This window comes from Nyctibius grandis, chromosome 1, assembly GCF_013368605.1.
Source record: "Nyctibius grandis isolate bNycGra1 chromosome 1, bNycGra1.pri, whole genome shotgun sequence".
NCBI lineage: Eukaryota > Metazoa > Chordata > Aves > Nyctibiiformes > Nyctibiidae > Nyctibius > Nyctibius grandis.
The window spans coordinates 84,790,893-84,816,024 of record NC_090658.1 but is presented as its reverse complement, the minus strand read 5'-3'; the positions used below and the strand labels follow the sequence as shown (position 1 = coordinate 84,816,024).

At 38.2% G+C, this 25,132-nt stretch overlaps 1 protein-coding gene across 4 annotated transcripts in view; it reads right to left on the bottom strand.

The window, feature by feature from the left end:
- Positions 1 to 25,132, bottom strand: part of USP45 (ubiquitin specific peptidase 45) — a 55,664-nt gene that overhangs the window by 1,282 nt on the left and 29,250 nt on the right. For all 4 annotated transcript variants that reach the window (XM_068413604.1, XM_068413594.1, XM_068413618.1 and 1 more), the window contains 9 exons: positions 16,647 to 16,734; positions 12,439 to 12,520; positions 11,362 to 11,453; positions 9,254 to 9,310; positions 7,756 to 7,899; positions 3,986 to 4,655; positions 2,176 to 2,273; positions 1,701 to 1,787; positions 1,087 to 1,240 (listed from right to left, as the gene is read on the bottom strand). In XM_068413604.1, coding sequence (XP_068269705.1) covers positions 1,087 to 1,240; positions 1,701 to 1,787; positions 2,176 to 2,273; positions 3,986 to 4,655; positions 7,756 to 7,899; positions 9,254 to 9,310; positions 11,362 to 11,453; positions 12,439 to 12,520; positions 16,647 to 16,734 — 1,472 coding nt within the window. The remainder of the gene's footprint in view (positions 1 to 1,086; positions 1,241 to 1,700; positions 1,788 to 2,175; positions 2,274 to 3,985; positions 4,656 to 7,755; positions 7,900 to 9,253; positions 9,311 to 11,361; positions 11,454 to 12,438; positions 12,521 to 16,646; positions 16,735 to 25,132) is intronic.

Below are 25,132 nucleotides of genomic sequence, written 5' to 3'. Positions count from 1 at the left end.
TTAGATGCAGTCCAGTATTTGTAGTTTGAAATTTACACATCAAAGAGTACTGTAAGAGAAATTGGTGGAAAACAATGCGTAGAAATGTACACTGCCATCGCTTTTTTTGTATTTTTTCAAAAAGCCTAAGACATTTCAGGTACAGCTTACTGAGTTCTAACAGTAAGTTATGCTAGCACACAACCAGTTCTGACATAGAAAAAAATCATATTTCAAAAGCTGACCAATGTGAAATTAAGAACACAAAAAGATCTAATCTGTTCTAATAATCATGGGAAGGGAAGCATAAGACTGAGGGAGACTTCTGTTTCAAAAATAAAATAAAAAATTGTCCTTCTCGGAAATGAGCTTCAAATGCAAAGTGATGCTACACAGGATAGTGCTTGGTTCTCACCCCCCCTGTGAAGAGAAACAGTAAATATATTTACCTTACTCTGAGAGCTCAACAACATTCTTGCCTCCACAATTCATTCACTAACAGAGTCTGCTAGAATCTTATTTCATTCTGCGTATCCAAAACATATTAATAAGAACTATTATGCTGTTCTCAAAATACCAACAGAAACCCTACAGCAAACCTTGTATCCTCCATGAAAAAGTTTCTTGCTGTTCACATTAAACCAGAGTATTCAGATTTTTAAGCATTAAAAAATTTTCAATCCTAAGATAGGTAAAATGCTCAAATATATGGAAAATTTAATTTAAATTGTCATGGATTTGGCTCTTGTACTAGAACATTTTCAAATACCAAATATGCCAAATAATTACATTTTACAGGGCACAGCTATTCATCTGGACATATTATTTTGAGTAGGAAAGAGAGGAGAGTTTTCCATCAATTCTCTGTTTAATAACTGAATCAAAATTCCATTATTCACTCAGCTCTACGTGGGGTTAATACAGAACTAGGTCATGTACTGGGTGTAACAGAAAAAAAAAAAGAATTGATTTATGTGGCCCTAAAAATAACAGAATATTCTGAGCTAAACCAATTATTTGCTATAAATCCCCTTAAGGATAAGGTGCTGTAGCCAGTGGTTGCTTTTGGTTTTACTCACAGAGAAAGGAGGCTCTGTTTGTACATACCTAGAACATTTTTAGTGGTAGAAATATGCTCTAGTAATTTCTTGGAAGGCGTCCTGACTTTCACATACGCCGCATAATGACCACCTCTCATTGACCCGCTGTGCTCCACTATTCCGTAAAGACTATACAGCACTCTTGCACCATCCGTAACGTTCTGCATTCCCAGAACACAGAAAACAAAGAGAAATTACTTCACAATGAATTTTACAGATATCTTAACTAGCTTTCAACAGTATTACTTTAAAAGAAGCAAGCAGACATCTACAGCATTTCCAATGGCAAAATACATCTATTAAAAATACTTGAGAGTCTATTAATTGAATTTAGTTACCATGGAAGCAGCAATAGTTGTCCTTAATGCTGTTAGATACAGTATCACCATCAGGGCACCATAGCTTAACTAGTACTAGTTAACATCCGTGATATTCACTATATGAATGGAATTTCAATTAGTTACAATTCTGATCTCGGGATACTATTTGAAAACTTTCACAATTTCTCTAGGAAAGGAAGGAACAGTAATCATCATCATCTTCATCATCATCAATCCAGTTTAACTGTGCTCAGGACAACAACTGTTGAAGTACAATAAAAATAAAGATTTGAAAGGGTACCTTACAAGATGCAGAACAAAACGGTGCTAAGTCTAGAATCAGTGGGAAATCCACATGCCTATTTACTTTCCGTAGACTCAAACCAGCCTTCAAAAGAAAAGAAAAATAAGACTGTAAGATAAATATTTTTACTAGGAAGCTTTTTAAAGCTAAGGTGTATTACTATACTATTAAAATAAACCAAAACCAAGGTTTTGAATTTAGGTTTTTGAATAAGGTTGTAACTGGTTTAAACATTCTTTGTTATGTTTTCAGTACAGTGCCTGCTACACATAACCATGATGGACATGTTAGATAACTGGCTAAATGCACTCTGAAGGTATTAGACAGTCAAAAAAAACGTAAGCATGTTTCAAATAGTGGTTCTACCAGTTCTCCACATAAAAAGCAAATACCGGTATGCACAATGACACTTAAAGAACTGCTCGCCCACCAGTAAGGCAGAGGAATATACAAGAGGGTTTTGGCCTTTTACCTGGTGGAATCTTTTCAGATGGAGAATAAGAATAGCAGGAACTGAAGAAATCAGCAGCTGTTTCCGAGCATTTGTGTAGACACCTTCCATTTTCTTTTCTGTATTTATGAATATCAAAATAATTTGTAAAGTGAAGGCAGTCACAAAGAATTTAAATATTTTTTAAACATCTGACAGAATAGATCTATGTTGCAATTATTTGGTACATGTTATATAAAATGCGAGGGAAATTTTGTGGAGTAACAGAAAAATATTTTCTCATTTTTCTAGCTTTTAATAAACATAATCTGCCAAATCTGAGCATTATTTTAGCCCATCCTGTGCAAATCAGGTGAAAAGTTGGAAGCATGTACACCATCTAGGACAGCTTGCACGCTGAGATACCTACATCGTCTGTTACTGTAGCACCCAACTTTCCTGTTAAAACCATTTCACCTGGAATAAATGAATGATCACTGGAACAAGAAATGGAAGGCACGGGTCTCTTTATCTATGCTAATGTCCTAACCACTAAGATAGAGGTTAATTTTCCATTCTTCAGTTCTTCCTGAATGACTACATAGTCTGTGCTTATTTAAGAGAAAGGTCTGAGGAAGGGTGTCTACTTCAGGATGCCTCACAACCTGCTGGCTTGAGCACACAGGATTGGGAAATGTGGACTCCAATCCCCCCATGGTGCAGAGGGAATTAACCCAGGGCTCTCACCGAAAGCAGCTGCATGGTTAGCTATACAGTAAAAGGGAACATGCCACCAGCACTTTTTTTTCTGAAAAAATTAATTAATTCACAGATTTTCCACATGCCCAAAGGAAAAGATTTCATTTGACGTAGAATGGAGCACTTCATGTAAAAGTAGGTGACTTCTTAAATCTTTTGTTTTAGAAGGAAAAAAATTAATAATGATTAGTTGTGAGCTGATTTTCCTTTTCCATTTTTCACTGTGCCCATGGAACAAAAATATTATTTATATAGCACTTACTCTCAGTCCAATAATGACAAATGAATTATAATAAAATAATATTTTAGATTAATTTTTCTGAATTTACTCATGCTTAACTTTTATCTCTCCAGATATCTATAAATGCACAGCAAATAGGCAATTTTGTTACTGTAAGAACTCCCTTTATATTTTATTTACAAATAATCAGAAGAGCTTATTTTTTTTATCCTTCTGAATTACTATATATCAAAAAAAATCCTCCAGTCCTTTTTAAAAGTTGATTTTTCATTATATTTAAATTGTTTTCCTTACTCTGTGAACCTTAATGGTCTGCTTGGGCTATACAAACATTGAGGAAAACATTGTCACAAGAAGATGGTTCTCTCTCATCTCCATTCTTACAAAGCTCTGTAAGGTTTTTTTTCCCTCTTCGTTACAAGTGTCTTTTTTTGCCCCTCTTACATACTTAATTACATTCCTTCCCTGAGTATGTAAGTTGCTAGAGCTGAATATTACAGCATTTATTTCAAAGCTTCTAGGATTGTAAAGAACAGAAACAGCAGCAAAGATTAATATTGAACGATGAGCCTAAACAGATTATGGTCATCTTTACATTACATATCTTGGGTAAAATAAAGAAAAGATGCAAAATAAATTCTACATTACATCTACAATTATGTTCTAATATAAAATCTAGTGGTGTCGCCTTCGCAGGATGAAGTTTTAAGTTGTGACAAGCAAGTTCTGCTTGGGGAGACATTTTCTATGTAGTGACAAGGGGGAGGCCCATGCTCCAGCAATGAACCAGCAGCGAGCGCATAGGGTTAGAGAGGCGATTTTGTAGTGTCCAGACAGATACAAGCACTCTACCTGTGGAGTTGGTTTTCTTCTGATACTTCTGTTTCCTTTCTGTGCAGCTCTCGCATAAAAGCTTGTTGTTCCCCATTAGGAGCTCTACAGAGGTGAACTGGTAAAGGCAGGACTGAACAGAACATTCCTTTGAGCTAGTTATGTAGCTTTGGGAAAGCGTCTGAAAAGCATTTTGAGGGTTTTGGGATAGCAGAGATTTGTCTACTGAGAACATGGAATTATTCGATAAACCTAATGCTGGATCCCCACGGCTCAATTTTTTATCTTCATTTATAGTATCACAGAAGCTGAGCTTGGATATGGCACTAGAAATCATCTCCTCATTACTGTCACTTGGTTTGTTGTGCGGCATTTTAACGTTTATGTGGTTGACGTGCAAACCAGACATGTTGCTGGATGGGCTGAAAGCGGTTTGCTTAGAAGCACTTTCGCTTTCTGAGGCTTCACTGTCTGCATCAAAGCTGCTTTCAGAGCGGCTGGCTTCCTTCTCACTGCCGTCCGTCTGACTTCCATTTACACCGGAGTCAGCAGTCATGTCTTTGGAGTACAGGACACCAGAGCTACCTTCCAGCTCAAGCTTTTTGTTTTTTCCCTGCATGATAACAGGACTTCTTTCTTCTTCATTCAAGGAAGCTTTTCTGGCAAGCCGTCTCTCCTGGTTCAACTGATTCTGTAAATTATGGCATTATTGTTTCAGTAATATAGGGGAGAAACAGAAAACACATCTGTGATCTAACATAGCTTTTGAAACATGACAAATTCAAAGCAAATTAAACCTATTATTTTATATTCTCCATCTCTCACATGCTTAAGCTACTTGGTCTCCTTAAGATCTTTTTAAACCAATTTAGGATTAGAAACCTACACCCCAGTCAGCTAAGAGCATTATACTTACTGTGAGATCAATACTTCCCACAGCTAATTACATTCACTTTGTGACAGCTGTGGATGGCACATTTGAAGTGGTACTGACTTAATCTAACTTAAGCTTCTAAAAGGTTCTCAAGTTTAAGCTAGTCACCTAGCCTCCCATCAGAGGTCTTAGCTGATGAGCAGCTCCAGAAGAAAATTCAAGTCACCTTGTAGGCATTTGTCTTAGAATTAAATAAAACATCCCTGGTTGTATGTTTGATAATTTGCATATTTTCTGAAGTTGATTTTTTTTATTTCATCAAGATTGCAAGAAGAAAAAAAAACTTTGCTGCTACAGAAAACAAGTATAGATTAAAAACAAACAAAGCTGCCATGATTTTAAGTGATTTATAAGTATTCATGATTCTTTTCTTTCTTTCATTTGGCTTCTTTCCAGAAGAAGTGAGCAACTTTCCTTCCCTTTTGCTTTTTCTTTTGTCCAAGTTGGATCAAAATTCCAGTGATGCCAGTGGGAATCCTTCCATTCACCTCAACAGTTTGAGTTTTAGGCCTTTTCTCCTGTAACAATCAGTGTCTGCACTTCCTCTTTCCAATCTTTGCTTTGTTTCTACCACATGTCCTTTTTCTACTTCTGTCTTATTCTCTTCTATCAGTTTTTTATATAGTTATTCTGTTATATTTTTTCTTCACAAGTATTTAGTGTGTTAGGACCTGATTCAGGGGAGTGTTTATGGTCTCCAACAGGGCACAGACCCTGCCAGTAGGGCTCACTCAGAAATGAGGTAAAAGAATCTAAAATTGTCATGACCTCATAACCTATAGCCTAGGCACATTCCTACAACAAGGCTCCAAATTCCCTCTGAGGGTCAGAACTTGTATCTTCCACTTCCTGGCATTAATAAGAACATACCTTTTAAACACACAAAATGACACAACAGCACGAGTTAAGCTCACATCAGTGCTTTCACAGAACAAACTACAGAAACTAACTTTCACGTGTGGCTTCCGTAACAGGGAACTTAAGTGGAGGGAAATACCCTTCTGCACACCTGATCATGTGCCTAAGCTGCAGCGAAGGTGTAATTCCATACATGGCTTTCTGCTTACTATTTCCTACTGACTATCTTTAGGTAGCTTCTCATTTGGTAGAGAGGGTTTCTGGACTGGTTTTGTTTTAAATCCCACTCCAGGTCATGCATACCAAAGTGCTAGGCACTACAGCTTAACTGCCTAACTTGCAGGCACTGAACTTTGTTCAGTCTATCCCTTAACTATAAACCATAGACTCAATTCGTGAAGAATCCTCAAGCACATATTCAGTTTTAAACTTTAAGCAAGAACCTAAGTCCAAATGAAGTCCACATGAAAGACAAAAAAACATTCCTGAATATTTTCTTAAACAGGGCTTAAACCTACACTAAATGTATGACTTCATAATTCAAGTCCTTAAACTTATAAGCAAGTGAACAGTTTAGCAAAAAAGACAATAAAATCGCAATAAAAATAATTCGAAACCCCCAAAACTGTTTTCCATTAAGACCATTTCTTGTCTCAGTTAAGCTTGCTTGCTTTATAAATAGAGAAGAGGGAGAGGAACTTGTCTGAAATTGTCAGGGGTATTATGCAAACAGCAGTCAAAAAATTAATAGTTTCCCCATTTCAGAAGAAAAGCCTAACAAGGAGTGTTGAGGTACTCCGTTGCCTACTCCTGCCTGTGGGTACAGGACACCCTGCATTTTCACAAACAAACTTACAAACTGATGAACTGAAGTCACGGAACATCAACAAACACTGACTGAATTCAACAATTGTTTGGCTCGGATTGTAAATTTTACTGCCGAACAGATATATTACACTGAAAAGAATAAAAAAGACTAAAATAATGATAAATACATGTCTGAAAAGATGGAGGGGGAGGAGAGAATCACAAAGCCTCACCAATTAGACAGACATACTTCATAGGCCACTTTATCCATTCTTATTGAAAGCACAGTTGTTGCTTCCTTTATATTAGTCTGTCTAATCTAGTTTATTGAATCCATACTATACTTTATTTTCTTAATTTTGAAAATGATTCCATAATCGTGTTTTATGTATCAGTATTAACACTATTTTTAAGATTCTAATTGGCCACATAACCCTACATGGATGATAAGGCTTATTAAAAAAAAAAGAATGTTAATAATGACAGTACATGACATATAATGACATAATATGACAATAATGACAGTGAGAGCCTTTGTCATGTTTCATTAACAATAATATTTGTGCACAGTAATTATTACAGATTTCTTTCTAATCTCTAAACACCAATACATACAAATAATCAATTCTGTTAGGCTGAACCCGTGGGCTACCATCAGAAAGGACTGTATTGGGAGGCTGCACTGAAGATGGGCTGAACTGAGCTCCCCAGCCCTTGGGCTGCTGAAGGCCAAGTGGATCATGGAAACCGTGCTCTCAGGCTCCAAGAGTCTCTGCTGGCTGTACTATATTTTCGTTGTACCCACTACCAGCTAATCCCTCGGATAGCACTTAGACGGACCTTCCTGCTCTCTGAGACAGCATTACAGTTCTTGTGACTCCAACCAGAAACAAACTACAAGGACACCAAAAGAAAAGCTGTCAACAAAACCAAAGCAACATGAATTGAAACCAACTTGCAGATTATTTTTTTCCTTACAACTGAAACCCTGTAACTGAAAACTAAATGGTTCCCAATGACTGTCCTATCTCACACTTCTAATAATGACCTACATATTTCAGAACAAGTGCATGTCAGCTGCATGTATACAAAAAAAACCCCATTGACAGGTGTCAAAATTCCCACCCCTGTAACCTAGAAACTTCAGAATAAACTCAAGATGACTGGTTAGCGTGAGTATTTAAGTTCTTACCTTATCTTTTGTTAAAGAGTGTTTCTTGACAATTTTGGGTTGATTATTCAGTGTAGTGATAGAAGAACAGTTATACTGACCAAGATCTGCCTCTTGTACACTTTTACCTTTACCTGTTCTTCCCAAAGGCACAGGTTTTGCAACCTAAGAAAATTAGACAGGAAATTAGGAAAGGAAATATGCTAATTTTGTATTCCTTTGCAGCCTAAAGAAAAGATTAATGTAGGTGGGGTTTTTTTCCTTTACTTTAGAAAATAGTAACCTACATAAATCCAATTAACTGGCCCCTGAATTGTGGTATAAGACTATTTTCTAATTTTATTTATCGTAAACACACTGTCAACATCTTTGAAGGATCAACTGGGAGCCACAAGAAATAGGAATGATACAAAATGCCTGTACAGAATATGTACCAAATAATCTCTTCTAGTATTGTATAAGCATGTGCGCAGCTGTACGAGATGTGAATTTATCAAAGGGGACACAGGTCCCCATAAGTCAGTCTCTCACATAGCCTACCACCTTATGACATGATGAAGGAGCTGCTGCACATCCCCCATCACGTTAATGGCAGCAGCATATCTAGACTATAAAGGAAATAGAGGACTATAAAGTAATGCACGTCCTCAAGTAAGTGCAGAGATTGCTAAAAGCCATCTCTCTCTCAGACAGAACCCGTGAAGTTCCCGTGTTACACATGTGAGCCAGGAAGCACAGGGGCCCAGATACTCAAAATGTTCTTAAAGCTTTAACTCCCACAGACATCTGCACTCAATGCAGCAACAAAGATGAAGAATTTATTATGAGCAAAACTGGTGTTTGGAGACAAGTACACTTTATACAATATTAAATATTACATTAAATACTCTTCCTTAAATATACATGAATATATGCAGGATGGGGGAAGAACCACTCCCATCCCACCCCCCTACTCTCAAATGAAAACCCCAAGTCCCACAAAACCAGAGTACAGGCCCTCAGAGGAACACAGTTCTGTGCAGCGAATGGAGGCATTCTGCGAAATGCTGAAAACACCAGAATAAATATATTCAAAGTCTATCCATTTTTACACTTTCTCATCCTGTAAGTACACTTCAGCCCAAGGGACTCAGGTTCTCTAGATGCAAACCAACAGGCTAGAATCTAACTTTCTGGACCTTAAAAAAAAAGTTTATAATCATTCTATTCATATAAGTATATACTAAAAATACTACAAAATTAAGCCAATCTCAGACCTGCGTATACTGTAAATTACAATGATCATTTGTTCCAAGTTTGGACTAATTTAAAAATATATGCACTTAGGACATTGTATGTCTATATATATAAACAAAATAATATAATCAACAGATGTATGACAGTACATGTATTTATGGACAAGCATACATTTTTAGGCTTGAAATCAATACTGTGTGTATATCCATAAAAATCTTCATAAAGGTATGTAAGAAGAATCCACTGGAAGCAACAGTTATTTACTACATATTCTGTTTCTTACCCTCTCCTCTATTATAGGAAGTGAAAGATCAATGAAAGGTTCTTTTACTGTTGAAATCTTGAAGGAAAAGAGAAAATGCATATTAAATGCAAAGAACAATATATGGGTTTAGCACATAGCTTCCTTTTTAAAATCAAATTATTATCAGAAACTATACAACAAGCTAATTAGTTACAAGATGTATCAAACTACAATGAAGAACTTCACACAAACTTTTTTTTTTCAGAATTTTAAGTTAGCTCTGATTTTCTCTCTAACACTTTACAAAATTTCAGCATACAGACATAAAGGGCAAGGCCATTCATGTGGGCACGAACTGGACCTAGAAGCAGTGTGGTGCTCAGTTTCTCTGAGCTCCAGACAGATTTTCAAGTCATGTGGGCCTTCTAGATGGTACAATTCTGCAGAACGCTAACTTGTAGGGTTTCCTGACCCTGGGCACTTCTGCGCAGGCATTTGACCTTGTACACTGTTAAGCAGCAAGGACTGGTTAATGATGACAGTTAGATGACAAGTTCTCACCTGATGCTCTCAGAAAAGATTAAGTCAGGCTTACTGGTTACAGCCAAAAGCTTTATTAGAAATTTTCACACCATAACATACACTAGTAATTGTAAAAATAAATCCAATTACTGGGGAAAAGGGGACTGAAAAACCCCCAACCTTCTTTTCTGTACTGAAGTTTTATTTTGCCATCTATAAGCCTTATAAAATCTAAGCTGAAACTGGAAATATCTGGCAAATCATACCTAAAGACATTCTCTCAGCACTTTCCATCTGCCTTTATGACTAGAACATCTCGTCCAAGACTGTTCCTTAAGGTCTCTCCCCTGTTGTTATCAAATTCCTTCCAAAACTGACTTATCTTACCTCTGGAAAGACTGTGAAAAACGAGGCCTTAAAAAAAAGGATAAAAATAATGTTGTACATGGAAGTTACTGAACACAGTCGTGCCCTCAATTACTGTCATTGTTGCCCTTCTCTTACATTTGTGACCCTGTGTTCCACCTGTGACATTTGATATGCACTGTAGGCTTATTTTCACCTGTTGTGCGAGGGACTCGGCACAGGTTCCAGTAAAGCAATAAATGAGATCAAAACTACTGTAACTACAACGACTGACTGCCTGATGAGCGATGTTCAAACAGGGGTTCCTCTAAAGAGTGAGTTTGCATGAACAAACATTAGTCAAAAATATCTTTGCCAATGCAGGCAAAGGAAAGCAAATGCTAAACTCTTCCTGAAAGGGCTACAGCTAGCAAATTCCCGAGTCCTCTGCAGGCAGAATATAAGAATCCAGTAAAAATAAATGAGACACGCAAAATACATACAACTTCTATTTTGCATATAGTCAAAGTTCTTCATTGATACTAGCAGCACATTGAAGTGTAATCTGCACATGAGAAACAGGGAAGTTTACCTGGCACTGCAGGACTGTGCTTAATTATTCAGACTGATTGATTTACTTAATCTCTATAATATGAAATACAATGTTTTAAACCAAACACAAATGTAACATTCCATTAGAAAAGTCATGCAAGTAAGATTTTTCTCTTCCAAAGTTAAAGGAAATTATAAGGATCATGGAAAGCATTTATGATGAAATGTCAGTAATATTAATTATGAAAGGAATATGCTGATTATTAATTACATTAATTATCAAAAATACTTTAAGGAAAAAAAGTAATTTTAGCATTTCCCCACTCATGCTAATTCAAAGTAAGTAATTCCCAATTTTCAGGTATATCTCAGAAGAGTAGGCAGGAGGATATACATTTTAAGATAGGTAGGTGTTTTAAAAATATCAAATAAAATTGGGTTGTAACAAGGATGATTATAGAATTTGGATCCTCCAGCCTTAAGTGAGATGTAAAATCAAGCCCAGTACTTGAATCCTTTTTGAATTCAAAGGATCCCTCTTGTTAGGTTTGGGAGGATAATGCTTTAAAGGAACAAATCATTTTAAATGAGAAACTTTCAATAAAGTCTTGCTTTTACAAACAAACAAACAAGTATAAAATTGGCAATACAATTTTATACTTTCAAGACAATGTAATCAAACCAGTATGTGATCTATTCCACATCAAACCAAATTCCAGAATACCTACATTTTCACATTCCTCACACATGACAGTGCTAGTCAATTCACCAACAAAGATCCTATCTATGAAGTTCATCTTCACACCCTCTCTTCCATATGCTGAAAAAACATTGCCTTTTTTAAATGTGAAAAATAACAGATCCAATGCCACACTATAAGTACAACAAAATTCTTTCTAAGATTTATTGTGGAAACACAATTTTAAACATATTCAAAATGTTTTGAACACAATACAATAACTAATACATCATATACATCAACATTTAAAAATAGTTTAGCGATACAATTCCCTTTTATTCTTCCCTTCCCCACCTATGGTAATAGAATAATAATACTGTATCTCTCAAGAAGAAGCCTTTTAAATAACATCTCAGTTTTCTTTTGAATACATAATATTGTATTGCCTTGATATAGACACTGGGGTAGCAGACAGGTATCATCCTTTCTAAATGGTTTTTGAAACAATAAAACTCTAAAAAATGAGACAAAAGCCTGCTCTAATACTCAACTGTTGCAGATTTGGGAAGGGTGACTTTCAAAACAGCTTAATCATTATTAAGACTTTAATTTTAAAAAAAAAAAAACAAAATCAGAATTTTTGCATAAACACACAAAAAGATAAAATTTAATTAAAATCCTCTTGTTTTGAAAAACATGCCTTTGTTTGAAACAGCTTCCTGTCTTGGCTTTCTGATCATATTTAGAGTGCTCACAGTATCAGTGAACTGACATAAATCAGTTTTATTTATGGAAAGTGGCCTCTCTGAGTGATACAATAACTGTAGCTATATAAGAAACCTGAAGATGCAGCAAACTATTTTAGAAACCAAAATTATATTCTACTTATCATTACAAGAGGCATTATTAATACAGGGGAAGACTTTATCCTGGATACAAAGATGCAAGTCAGCACATACTAAGCTCTCTATCCTTTACAAATGCACTAGGTGGCACTAGAATAATACATAATAAAAGTCTTGTAACTACAATACTTTGGGATTGCTATTTGCAATAGTCAGTTTTGAAGAAAATGGTATTTAAAAACTTGTGCATTTTTAAAAGTATTCAATAAAGAGTTGCATACCTTTGACTTTTCTTCTAGTTTCTTCATCTGCCGTCTTAGTAGTTGGATTATTAAATGCTTTTAAGATACCAGTTTGTATACGCTATAATTAAAAACAAAGAAACAAAACATTTAGCAACTATTTTAAATGTAAACATTCTAAAAACTATTAATATATGATTAGATTTTATCTACCTTATTTCCATACAACAAGCATAATTTAATATTTTAAAACTACTGTTGTTATTCACTAACAGTGTCAAAGCTACATGAGCTTAACTTTAGTAGGTAACCATCCAAAACTTTCCTCCCCTTAAAAAGGGAGCCGTTGTAGGGCACTTGAGAGGTTATCGAGAAACTGTAAGATTTTCAGTGAACCAATAATACCTCCCATTTCTGCCACTGTTGGGAGGGGGGAATGCTGAATAAGTATGGACTGTTACTGATTGACTAGGATACAAAGAAAAGTATCTTTCCATAGCCAGGCTTCAACGACTGTGTTTGGACAGTATTTTTGTTACTTCTGTTTACTTTCTAACACTGCACATTTCAAAGTTACGTTCGTTAGAAAACCTTAGGAGAGAGACAGAACTTTTTATGAATCCATATAAACGTCATCAACATTTGCTCAAAAAATCCTAAAAACTACATTTTTGAAAGAAGAATCATAAAGAAGAAAATTCATACAGGTGAGCTGTACCTGCCCCTCAAAAGAGGGGGTGCTTTTCCCCCATTTCTCAGCTGCCCTGGGATAAGGGATGCTGCATTCCCGAGAGGCGAACCCTGGCAGCAGGACTGCACAGAATCACAGAATCACAGAATCATTCAGGTTGGAAAAGACCTCAGGGATCATCGAGTCCAACCGTTGCCCTTACACCACCCTGTCAACTAGACCATGGCACTAAGTGCCATGTCCACTCTTTTCTTAAACACATCCAGAGATGGTGACTCCACCACCTCCCTGGGCAGCCCATTCCAATGTCTAATAACCCTTTCTGTAAAGAAATTCTTCCTGATGTCCAACCTGAACCTCCCCTGGCAAAGCTTGAGGCTGTGTCCTCTTCTCCTATCGCTAGTTGCCCGGGAGAAGAGGCCAACTCCCACTTCACTACAACCTCCCTTCAGGTAGTTGTAGACTGCAATAAGGTCACCCTGGAGCCTCCTCTTCTCCAGGCTAAACAACCCCAGCTCCCTCAGCCGTTCCTCGTAGGTCAGACCCTCCAGACCCTTCACCAGCTTGGTCGCCCTCCTCTGGACTCGCTCCAACACCTCAACAAAAGATTGGTACACCTCAACTCACAGGCTGGTACAAAAGCCGCCTCAGCCCAACCGCCAACACGCTGCCCAGAGGGAAGCCGGAGGCTGCACCAGGTCCATGGCCAGGGAACACTGCAGCGTGCATGACCCGTGTTTCCCTTTTTCCTGGCAAATGAACTGGCTCTCTAATCCACAGCCTCTAGTAACATGTAGGAGTCCCTCACGTCGGTGTGCAAACGACATTTACAGTGACATGTGTCACTGAGGTCACACAGCAAAGTACCATTCTAGAGACAACTAGTGATACCAAACCTTCTGCAAGTAACTCAAATCCTATGTCCTAACAGGAGAAGAATAGTAAGTAACTCTTGTTTGCAGGCAGCATATAACACTTTCAAACCTTATATTACAGAAGCGTTACGACGACAGACAGCGTCAGAGGTTCCATTTCCAGTTCAGGCACCCATCAGACCAAGTCATACTCCTACCTCACGAGTATGTGACCTGGCTTGTGAATTAACTCCCGCTGCCCCGAGCTCAGCTTTGTTCATCTTAAAGCCAACAATATACTAAAAGGCCTAATCAATAGGTAATTCATGAAGTTGAGCACCGTAAATGGGTTTAGGGCCATAAGCAACCCTTTTGTTGAGATTAGCGCGTTGAACCATTTATTTAGGTCAAAGAAAGACATAGTCTTTGAATGGGCAGGGTGCTGCGGACAATGGCAGCAGACATTAATCAATTAGCAGCAGGGTTCAGCCACTTCAGGCCCCGGTGTGAAACCATCTCCGGCCCACATTGCTGGAAACAGCAGATGCTACGTCATCTTTATTGTCGCATCGACAAGCTTTTATCTTAAAACTCCACTTGTGTACATACGTGCTTTCTAACTTTTTTTAACAAGGACAGGAAGTTCAACGCTGGTGTCGGACACAAGATACAAAACCACAGAGCAGAAGCAAAAATGTAACGTGATTTTTTGTTAGTTCCTGTAACTAGTGCCATGTTATGTGTCATATGTATTTCTCATCAAAACTCTTAGGGATTAAAAACAATTTATCCCGGTAGGGATAGGGAAGCAGGGAAGGCTGCGTTCAGCTCTCTCGCAGCCAGATGGAAAAGCAGCCGGCTGCCCTTTCTGCAGGGCTGTTCCCTCTTCCCAGAGTAAAGTTTAAAAGTGGTGTGAAAGAGGAAGGTTAGTGGCTGTAAGCCCGCTACGGGATCCTGGTGGCAGCCAGGTTGCTGCAGGCAGGCCGTCTCCAGCCGGGCCCGGGCGGTGGGGAGGCCATGGGGGCAGCTGCCGGGCTCCTGTGGCCGGTGATCACCACAAGCCTGACGTTCACCATTTGTCACACCATCTACAGACCCGGAACATGGGATAATTAAATAAATAAAAAAAAAGAATACTTTTACTGTCCCTGTTGGAGCAGCCCGAGGTGATAATGACATGTTTGCAGTAAGGCACCATTAGGGCAGCAGAGGGGTGTAAGTGCAGGGCAGGGTGGGACCAGCCTCTCCCTGCCTGGTGATGGGGGCAACAGAAATACTGCCCCAAAGGTCACTTAAAATTCTCACCATCTTCCATTACTCTTTTGTGGTAGCTACTGTAGCTGTCATCGCTGTCTAATAATAAACGATTGAAAAGGCAAATGCAAACGCAGGTTATCGTAATGACAGCACATTCGCTGGTGAAACAGGAGATTGACTTGAGGGGAAAGCACAATCACCCACTGGAGAAGCTCCTTAGTTGTTGTACTAATCCTGCTTTTGGTTAATCCTTACTTGTGAAGCGAAGATAGTTTCCACGTTTCATTACATGAAAATCAACAAACAACAAAATAAAGTTTGCCTCTACTGCGAAAACATGACAACTGTTTTTAACTAAGGTCAGCTGCTTCTCTTGCGTGCCCTGTTCAACACCGGATTTTGTAAGCGTGACAAAGTAAAGGTTTAGCTGTTTCTCCCTGTAGTTCAGTTCTGCTTATGATCAGGTGTACTGCTGACAAGACCAATATATATTTATGTTCTGGTAGGATGGGGATTCGTTCAGCGCTACTCTAGTGCCAGGAACCGGGCTCAGACACAGCTTCATATCTCATCTCCAAGATAATTCAGCTCAGGATCATGACATTCATCACATCACTAAATGAGAGGGAAGAGGAAGTACGCTGGGCAGCATGAGATTTAAGGCCCTCCTTTTGACGAGCCTTAGAAAACGCTATTTACCGGAACATCATCTGAAAAGGGTCCAAGACTAACTCAGGCAGATGAAATCTGATATGGTCAAAATAGTTTGAGCAAGCAAACACACACTTCCTTGTATTCAACAATGCCAGAGGCAGAGGTAACAAAGGAAAAGAAACACGAGAAAAACCACACAAGGACATTTTCAATATAACAGGTTATATTGATGTAGATTTTAAATAATGAAAAGCAGCACCTTATTTATAAAACAAGTAGTTCTTCACACTTCCAAGAGATACAAGAAACTTTGCAATATTTTATTTTTGTCCTAATTTTTTCACTTAAATAGATTTCAATGAAAATTATGGGCAGGCCCACAGCTAGGAGCTGCTGATTTCTGTCCCAAAGCTTTATCCTAAAATGCACTTTGTCAGCTACATCAGAGGTTCTACTTCTACTTTCTTGACCACCCAGAATTCTTTTTTTTGTCCTTTTATTGTTTTAATAAAGGCAAACAATTCAGATTCCTAAAGTTATCATGGTCTACTTACCATACTCTTTCTGAAACTGAAACTTTTATACCAATCAGCAGTTTTAATGTATCAACACGAACATAATTATATCCTCTTCAAAAAAGTAATTTTTTTTCTCAAGATAACAAAACCAGCCACTGCTACTCCATTAAGTACATCTTTAAAACATGGGGAACATGAAGAACATTGAAGCAATGACTAGTAGTTTACCATATGGTCAAATAAGTTCTTTAAAAACACAGACAAAGACGTTACCTTTGTTTCCTCAATCCTCATTGCATCCAACAGATAGTGCAGAAGCTCCTGGCTGTCCTGCTGCTGGAACCCCTTAAATCGAGGAGCCCTAGGAAAGCAGCGGTAAGGAATTTAAAGTTACATTGAGAGGTTCTTAATCAGACAAAGTCTACATCAGGATCTTGTTGGATGGCAGGGGTACAAACAGGTGCAATCCCTGCTGGACCTAATGGGGCCTTAGGAAGCTGCTGGTGTGGCTGTAATTACACCAACAAGGCTGCACTTCCATCTGGGTAGCATCTTGACCCTACTGGAGATGGCTTGACTAAAATACAGCTTTGTCAGCAGAGTTTTATCCATGCTAGCACCACTTTGCTGACAGACTATACCACTACTTCTGTATTGCCAAACAGTCGCAATGTCATGGAGGAGAAAGAAAGATTTTCAAAGTGCTTAACCTCCCTTGCTACCTCACCCTTCTCTCTATCAAGGAGAAATCTCAAATGTGCACAAAACAGTCCATATACAGTAAACCAGACACAGCACTATAATCCGAAATGGAAAAAGATAATCTGGAAATGGAAGAGAAGTCACAAGGCTATGCATCAAACAAACAAACAAAAACTGTGGGTCAGAATCCAAATGAGAATTTCTTAACTCCTTAAACAAATGTATGTATGACCATCTCTTCCAAATGGCTCCACTGTCAATCAATCCAGTAATCGGCAGCTTACTGAACTGAGTGAACACTCAAGAAGCAAGATGGTAAACATCACATAGCATATGAATTTCAAATGCTATTAAGAAAACTTAAAATTATAATAGTATGATATCCTCATATATGTATCCTGATATATGTAATTTATACTGTATTCAATTACTCTTTTACTTATGCTAAATTTCTTTAATGAATATTACATATATTGGCAATAAATGATCTAAACATAGGATCTTCATTCTAAGAGCATTTCTAATCAGAAAAGCCAGGGTTTGGGGTTGGTATTTTTTGGGCAGGAAGAGTTAATCATCACTTTTATGCTATCAGGTAAGAGTTACTCATGTTATCAGATAAGAGTTAGTCTTATACTTGTCTTCACAGAAATTTTAAAAGGACCTTTTAGCATCATGAGTTATCAAATCACACAATATCCACATCCAAACTCCTGTTCTACAATCTATCAAACTGCAATACTTCACACATCTGAAATTCATATTAAAACATGTAGTATTACCAGAAGCAAACAAAACGCACCTTCATACCTAAAATGGAAAGAGCCCGAAACCAATGAGACAATCTCTTCACAGTTGTTTTGATTGAGACAATACATTTGAATACAGATTCCAAAAAACTATCAGGTTTGCAAAGGCAGGTAATAAATTGGCTACACATTTTCTGATTCCTGCACCTCCCCCCCACAAAGCTGCTTATGGGACTTGTATACCCAACTGGTTTTGACAGCAAAAAAATCTGAGATAACAGAGGTTCAAATTCCACAGGTCTTCTGCACTAATTCACAGGAACCTTCCTTACTCACCCATCAAAATAACCAAGTATATCAAGTATTTTGCTCCCACTGCATATTGAATACAAAAACATAACAAATTTTAGCTTTTTTACAATTCCTGAGTGTGCCAAGAACAAGTTATCTGGACAACCCATGGAAGATCACAAATGATCCACGCCGTTACTGTGATTTAATATCACTGCATTTCCCATCACCATTCATTTACTTTACTAATCTGAATAGCCAGCATTAAAAAAAAATCCTGATACAATGCTCTTTTCTCACACTAATCACATTTAGAAGATGGGGGATAGTGTGGTCCATCCCATCTGAACTTTACAACGCTTGCTAAAATCTTTTAAAGTCTCATTCCCATAGTATATCTGTAAGCACAGGTTGCAGATACACCAGCCCCAAGCCCACCAGAATCGGTTTCTGCATAGCAGCCCCCCAAGGGGATTCCCCTGGCCATCCCCAAAACAGTGGCGAGCAGCATCTTGGGCATGAAGCTGCAGCTCTCCAGCTTTGATTTTGTTTGTGAGGTGAGTGATAAGCACTTCTTGTATAACCGTGTGCCACGGCCCTCCTTTTTACAATAAAGTTGAATGAAGGAGGGGGTTGTTTGTTTCGTTTTTTGAGATCCACATGAGCTAAAAAGCATGAGAGCTGCAACTGAAAAAGATACTGTTTCTGCATAAATAATATCATTACTTTTCGGATGTGCGATACTGAATGACTACCTGAAATGTCCAGCCCACAAGCCCACCTTCTAGAATAACATATACTGGCTACTCAGGTTAAACGGAGATCTAAATCACCGAAGACTGCAACAGCTTCTTTAAAAAAAAAAAAAAAAAAAAAAAAAATCAGTGTACTTCCAAACTTTTCACCTCTAGAAATTAAAAGACTCCAAGGAAAGGGTCTACACGCCTTAGAAAATACACATCTGCTGTCGCCCTTGTCCTCTCAGACTACACCATCCTTCGAGCTGTCCTCCTCTGTGGTGTCTGGCCACAGCACCAGCAGAGATGAGCAAGCCTGCGAGTCAGCCCAAGGACACAGAAGGGACGCTGGCTGAGTTTGTACCGTTGCGCTTTACTGCGCAGGACAAACAAAAACCAAAGGCTCCACAGGAAAGGTGATTCTTTTTTGGTCTTTTTAGATGACCAGCAGCATCCACATGACCCTCATAAGACAAAAGAAGAAAAACATCTGTTTCAGACTATGCTACCATTTACACCAGTGATGTTTTAGCCAACTGCACAGGGGTAACGTTGCATCTGTTCATAAGACAGTCATTCAGTAGTCTCAATCACTGCTATTCAAAAACTGTGGATTCCTTTTTTTACTACTCACAGCATCTAAATATACTCTAAATATCATATTTTGCAGGCATAGATTACACAGAAATTACAAAATACACTTATGAATACACCGATAGATCCTTAAGGTGTTATCCTCACTAAGGTAACCATAGCTAGAAGGCTCCTCATAAACAATTTGGATATCCAGCTTCTTGCAACCCCAATGAGACTGTGTAAATACTCACTATTAACACCTCTCTATTCACATTACCTATAACTTACTGGCCAGATCATACCTGCCTTTCCAGGCAAGTTACCCTTTAGATCTTTAATTACAGTCTTGGACCAATTCATCTAAAACAGGATTTGAAAGTGTGGTTTTCTGCATTTCCAGTAATGCCACCAAATAGCAGCTGTGACTCTCACTGCAGACTGAGAAGAGAACATGCAGGCGTAACCATGTGCACCCCTTCCAAAATCTAGCACAGAAGACAACCGACTGAGCAGAGCTCAAACAGGAATTTTAGCAAACTGGCAGAGCAGCCAGAAAAACCAACCACTTACTCGGTTACTCAATTTTATTAAACGCATGTTGAGCCAGTTTTCATTTTCAGCCTCGGATTGCATGCTCTGGCTAACCAGGGCATCGAGCTGTAAACACGTATCAGTATTTTCTCCAGGCACAATGATCTTACTTGCCCAGCCATGCTCTTCAGCTGTTCCAGGGTTCCTGAAGGGGAGGTTTCTTTCCCACTCATACACTAAAGCTGCTCAGGTTTGCCTTGGAAGTTTGTGCTCGTGGATAGGAGAAATAAAAGGCGATCAGAAAATGCACCAGGTGTGTAACGTGCCTACAACAATACAGTGTAAAGCTGTGCAAGATGTCGAGATGCCACATTAGGGCACAGCAGCCCTGGGCTACAGGCAGGACAGTGATACAAGGGTTTCAGTTTTGAACTGCTGGCTGGAGGCACTTTGGGATGTAACTGGAGCAGGATCTAAGGTGATGAGGCATCTAAGGTCAGTGCCTAAAATTAAGTGGAATAAATCTGGACTTGCATATGCAAAACAACATGTTCCCATTTGCAAATATGACACTTTCACATTCATACTTCATATCTACTTTTTGAGACAAAGTTGACAATATCCCTAGTTTAAAATGATTGAATGATGCTGCTCAATTATGAGGTTTACTATAAAGTCTGGAATCAGCAGACTAGGTGATTTTTTTTTAGCATTCTTTCTAAAGCAAATTTTTTTTTTTGCATGTGCAGGTCAACCTAAAAAATTAATTTCAAATTAAAAAAAAACCCAATAAACTCAAACTTGAAATACTCCCCTTAAAAAATATTTTTGTTTAATATTATAAAATGCAGGGTTTTGCTTCTATTAATATAAAATGGTTTATTTCCAATTAATTTGTTTATAAAAACCAAATGCATTCTGAAAAGCACTAGGCCCTTATTTTGGATCCAACAAAACACTCAATATACATTAAAAAAATAAATAACGTATGTACCTGCGTGCATGTGTTTACATGAATGTGAACACACATTTTCACTTTTCAATTTGCTAAAAGTTTCTCATTGTTTCTTTCATTGAATGGGCAGGAATCTGCAAGAATCTCTTTTTCTTCAACCCAGATGCCAAAATCAGTTCAATTCTGAGAAACCTTGCTAGTTAGCCACAGTATTATCATTAGTTTTATTTATGAGACATTTCTTCTTTTCCTGAGACAGTGAGAATCAATGAGTATATTCAGCCTATCTCCTTCCAAATATGCCCATTAATAGCTCCAGTGTACAGCGAGAAAACAAAATCTTGCATTTATACAGCATGGATCCTGGTACTAACAGGATTTGGGTTTTTGGCCACAGAAGCAGGGCTGCTGCGAGAGACATTATAGTAAAAAGGAAGAAAAATGAATAATTACTTGACAAAGAAGCAAGCAAAAACTCCATCACTGTTACAGGAGGTTTTTTTCATTGTAGGCATACCTGACAGAGCTAGATCTTCAATGCAGATCAGAAAAAAGCCTCACACATACCTTTCGTTACTGTTTATGGTTTGCAGTGTAACCTCACACTGATGAACATACAACAACCATTTCAGATGAAAATTCATTGACTAAGTGATAATTCAAGGAAAAATTGCTTACCCATATGTTTCACACCATTTTATTAGCTTAAATGAAAAGAGGAAAAAATGAACTCAGCCATGACAGTTTTTCGTTTCTCTTAGTCTTTCATTTCACTAGCACATAGTGCATCTACGAGGACAAGATTATTTAGGCTTCTCTTTGCACATACTAAATACTCTTCCAACCTCACATAAATCTACATGCTTGAGTTTTAATAGCAACAAGGATGATGGCAATGTAACACCTACCACTTTAAAAGTGAAGTGGCAGGGAAAGTGACTTGTAAAGATGCTATGTAAGGTTTGAGTCATTTACTTTGACTGACAAATGATGTCACTGTTAACACTGCTTAACATATAGTTAATGTGTCATTCACGTACATAGCATGCTACATAACGTTGTATATAATTCTAAATATCTGGTGTTCTGTGGAAAAACATTTCAGATTAGTGCATTTGTTTTTAGGGCAAAGCCACAAAAGAAAACCAAAAAACAACAATAAAAAAGAGGAGGGAGGGAGGGGAATTCACACCACACAATACGTTTACTGGAAAGTTCCTACACTTATAAACCAATCTTAGGGGGGGGAAAAAGGAATTAATCCATGCTGATACAGAGAAATCTGACAACTAAAAGAAGTGCACTCTCGTCTCCTTGAAAATATGCTTCAAGCAAGATCCTTGGCAAAAGTGGGGGACTTGAAGATGGTTGGTTGAGTTGACCGCTCACAGATGTGCTGACATATGGAAGCCAGTGCCAATGCGATACAACCTGTTGTACAGTGTCAGCAGGATAATGACAGAACAGGTTGAACTCCTGCTAATGGCCATAAGTGGTGAAGGACAACTGTGACATCTACACGCGTACTACTTATCTAGCCGCTATCTGGAGACCAGTTACAATTCTTGACTGTCAGTTAAAGAAATACTTTTCATGATGATCCTAGAATGTTTTAATAACAAAACCTACATAATAACATGATTTTTAAAAGGAAAAAAACCCAGTCCTCTAAGCATGAATACTTTTAATTCCTATCATATTTATTTGAGGGAAATAGAGCTATCCTTCAAAAGCAAACGTAGCATACAATTACAGTCATTCAATCATACTGCACAGAACTGCCATACCTTTACCGTCTCTAATAAAAACCCTCTCCAAAATCATCCTTTCATTAATTACTACCTTTGAGCAGAAGACAGCCTAATACCTTGGAAAACTTTAGAAATTGCTTGGGAACAGAAAACAGAACATACTATTTGATTTTTTCCAGTAGTGCGAAATGCAGAGGAACCCCTTTAATACTGCAGTACGCTATAGAGGAGCAAAGTAAAATGTTTACTTAGTGTTAGCCTGAAAGAATAAATTTTGCTTATCTGCAGATGAAGATGTTCATCTCTCAAGATTGATCAGTTACCAATGAAAGTGACACAAAATGCATGCAAAGGGCCAGTTTATAAAAGTTACCACAATTCACAGGACTTACCTTTCCCTCTGACACTATCAAATACCTATTCACTGTCATTATAGAATAGCTAGAATGAAAAGTTTTGCTCTTCCTAAAGCAATCGTTCTCGTTAGTGATCCCAAGTTATATGCAGCACTATGACAGAAAAGAGCGCAAAATCCTACAGCATGATTAATCCCCAGGATTAATCTTATCTCAAACCTGCGCCACAGACATAAGAGTTCTGCTACCACGAGGCGCTTGGTAGGAAAAAATCCAAGTATGGGCTTGTTCTCTCACATGTAACTAACAACATCGGACATGCCTGTCCTATCTTGATGGCACGGATAGTCAGCACTTAGCTCTCCTTTGGATGTGCTGGCTGATTTCTTTCATCTTTTTGTGTCTTACCTTCCCCCAAAAGAGAAAATGAGGCACCATCGCTTTCTTGCGATGCACCAGATCTCTGGTACATGAGCAAAAAGCACTTGTTAGAAGTAGCTCTGAACGGACATAATAGCTGACATGCTACAACAGAGCCATTTCCCACTTGACCATCAGAGGGAAAATACAGCTCTTTTTACCGAGTAACGGAAATACCTGTCTGGGGAAATTTCTTCCTACCAGCTGGTAGCCAAGTGAAGGCCTTTATGCATGACGTCTTACATCCCTACAAAAAAAAGTTTTCTCTTTATATGGACATCTAATTCTTCTTTCTTCCTTTAAATCCTGCTAAGATCTTCAACAGCGCTCTGTGACAGCAAGTTCCACAGGTTAGCTCTACAAAATGTTAAAAAAACCCTTTTTTTTTAACCCCGGCTCTAAATCTTTCAGTTTCACAGACAGCTCCTTGAACTCTTATGAGGGCAGTTAAATAGGCACAGCTAATATATCTTCTATCATTTATTGTCTTCTCTTGCTGTCATGCCTCGTTGTCATGTCCTCTCCTGCCTAAACTCCCAATTTTCAAGTCCCTCTTGACATGAAGGCTTCCTATTTTTGGTACCTCTCCCTACAGCTCCAAACTGGCTTTATCTTGTAACACTTTATTTTGGTTAACCTGAACACTGCTACTGAGGATACACCTCCAATGTACCTAAGGAAATTATTTGGTTTCTCCTTCACTGCCTCTACAAGCATTGCTTACATAGCTCACCAATACCACACACATTACAAACACTTGTGTTGTCCAAAATGCTGCCCAGGTCTTTCCCCTCAGTAGAAGAAGTGAACACAAAACTCAGGAACAAGTGCAGATGATTCCTGCCAATGCACACTACTTATATATGCAATTAATCTACTTTGCACCCATAAACCTCATCTATCCAGCTTTGTTGACTTGTTCCTAAAATTAAGGAAACCTCTGACACAGTTAGCTGAAATAAAGACGTGCAATCTCTCAACTGCTGCTGCACGGAGAAGAAGATTCCATCTCCTCTGTCAGGGTGCTCCTGAATGTGACGCAGCACCGTTAGCAAGGCACGTGGAGGCACGACAGGGACCCAAAATAATGCTTCACAGTTGGTCAAGGAAACATCAGCTGTGTGTTCTGCTGCTATTATCTTTAAATGGTAAAAGTCAAATGGGAAAAATAAGCAAGTCAGAAATCTTTTCTAAAAAGACATTTTTCTCTACAGCAGTATTATTTTAAAAGAAAAGGCTCAAAAAGACTCCTAACCGATGACAAAAATCCTGCTTCCTTCACCCCTTAAATCTTGTACAACATTACCTCAGTTTCCCTTAGCATTTCCTCTCAGAAGTGATAAATGCCGAATGCTCCAAGCATTGTTTAGGATTCCCTCCAAAATGAATCAATAGTCCTAACTGCGCATGACCTCTGTTCTGTCAGTCCCACCTCTGTCTTGAGTTCTACTTTCTGCACCTGAGAAGGATGGATAAATACTCCTTGGCCATGAGGGACGACCTATGTATATTTTGTGACCAGCAATAAAATCTTTGTTACGCAAGTATTTTTTCCTGCATGTTAATGTAGCAATATAATACCACTATAAATAATTATTTGGTGGAGGTTTGAAGCAGCTAAATTCTCTAACTACTTTCTGGACTCACCACTTAGATGCTGCAACATTTACTTGCTACACAAATGTAAGCTT